This window comes from Octopus bimaculoides, chromosome 21 (genome assembly GCF_001194135.2).
Source record: "Octopus bimaculoides isolate UCB-OBI-ISO-001 chromosome 21, ASM119413v2, whole genome shotgun sequence".
NCBI classification, from domain to species: Eukaryota; Metazoa; Mollusca; class Cephalopoda; order Octopoda; family Octopodidae; genus Octopus; species Octopus bimaculoides.
Genome location: NC_069001.1, coordinates 4,435,619 through 4,437,167, shown reverse-complemented (window position 1 = coordinate 4,437,167; position 1,549 = coordinate 4,435,619). Strand labels below are relative to the sequence as shown.

At 33.6% G+C, this 1,549-nt stretch overlaps 1 protein-coding gene across 1 annotated transcript in view; it reads left to right on the top strand.

Moving 5' to 3' along the window:
* Positions 1-1,549, top strand: part of LOC106872141 (short transient receptor potential channel 7) — a 216,872-nt gene that overhangs the window by 129,223 nt on the left and 86,100 nt on the right. The window contains exon 3 of the mRNA XM_052975290.1: positions 1,413-1,500. Coding sequence (XP_052831250.1) covers positions 1,413-1,500 — 88 coding nt within the window. The remainder of the gene's footprint in view (positions 1-1,412; positions 1,501-1,549) is intronic.

The window sequence follows — 1,549 nt, the reverse complement described above, 5'->3', positions numbered from 1 at the left end:
TCTCTCTCTCTCTGCCCCCCTCTCTCTCTCTCCCCTTCTCTCTCTCTCTATCCCTGTTACTTCTCTCTCCCATTATCCAGCTATTACTCTTTCTATCTCTCATCATATTTTTTTCAATCTATTTCGGACTAATAAGCATTCCTCTCTCTCCTTCTCTCCTTCCCTTTCTCTCTTTCTGTTTCTTCTCTCTTCCTACACATATACATATATACATATATACATATATATATATATATATATATATATATATATACAACTCGCATATCACACGCCCCATTTTTCTTTGACTTTACTTGTTTTTGGAATCTCTCTCATCTCTGTTTCTCTCCCTATTGGTCTAACGCTTTCCCTATCTATCTATCTATCTATCTGCCTTTCTCTCATTCATCCCATCTCCCAGTCTATCTGCCAATCTATCCATTCGTCCATTTATCTCTGTGTTTATCCCCTCTTTCCATACTCCAGTCCCAGACTAACCCTATCTATCAATCTATCTTTTCATTGATCTATAAATCCATTTATGTATCCATCTATCTCTCTACCTTGCTACCTACCTAACCTTCAATCCAGTCTCTCCGTCCCTCTCTTTCCATCTCTCTCCATCCATCTACCTCCGCCTAGTTTGTCTCCCATGGTAGGAAAACAATCCCGCAGAGTATCAATTGGTGCGATATTGTCGTCTGGATTGGATAAAAATCAGCACACTTGCGTCTAGTAAACACACACATACATACACCCACACACATACACACACACACACACATACACACATACACAAATTCCATCTTATAAACAACCACATTGACCAGGATATCTATATATTCAAGGATATTCACGTATATCAGTATATAACGCCTATGTGTGGGTGTATTTTGATGGTCGACTCCATAGTTCCTGAGATTTTTTGTAGTATGATATCTGCATGGATACAATTGCTCTATAAAATATTTATCTAAGCCGTAACACCCAAAAGAAACAAACAATAAGATATTAAACACAAACATCTCTTTTTAAAAAAAAAAACAAAAAACAAACAAACAATATCCTTGTTATATCGCGGATTAAAACAGTTGCAGAATTAATAATTCCTAACTGGATATTTTCACGAAATTTTTATCGAATTATATACAAATTATATAAACAAATCATATTTTCATTGTTTGTACTAAAAGAAAATAATCAAATTCCAAAAAATATAACTGAAAAAAAAAAAAAAAATATTGAAGAATAAGAAAATTTCTTTTTTGGTTTTGCTTTGTTTCAAGACAAAATACACAGATCTGTTTAATTAATTAATTTATTTATTTATTATAAATTCATAAAATGCCAAAATTCGTTAATATCGAAGTAAAAATGACTAACAGTAATGGTGGTTTTTCTTCTTCTGTTTCCAAATCTTTGCCTTCGACAAGAAGTTTGGACTACACAACAGTGGACAACAAGCGCTGCTCAACAATGCCGTCACAGGGATCGCTTTTCAACAATTTTGAGGATGTTCAGGTGAGTCCATTAACTTTTTTTTCTTTTCATCTAAATTTTGTCTTATTTT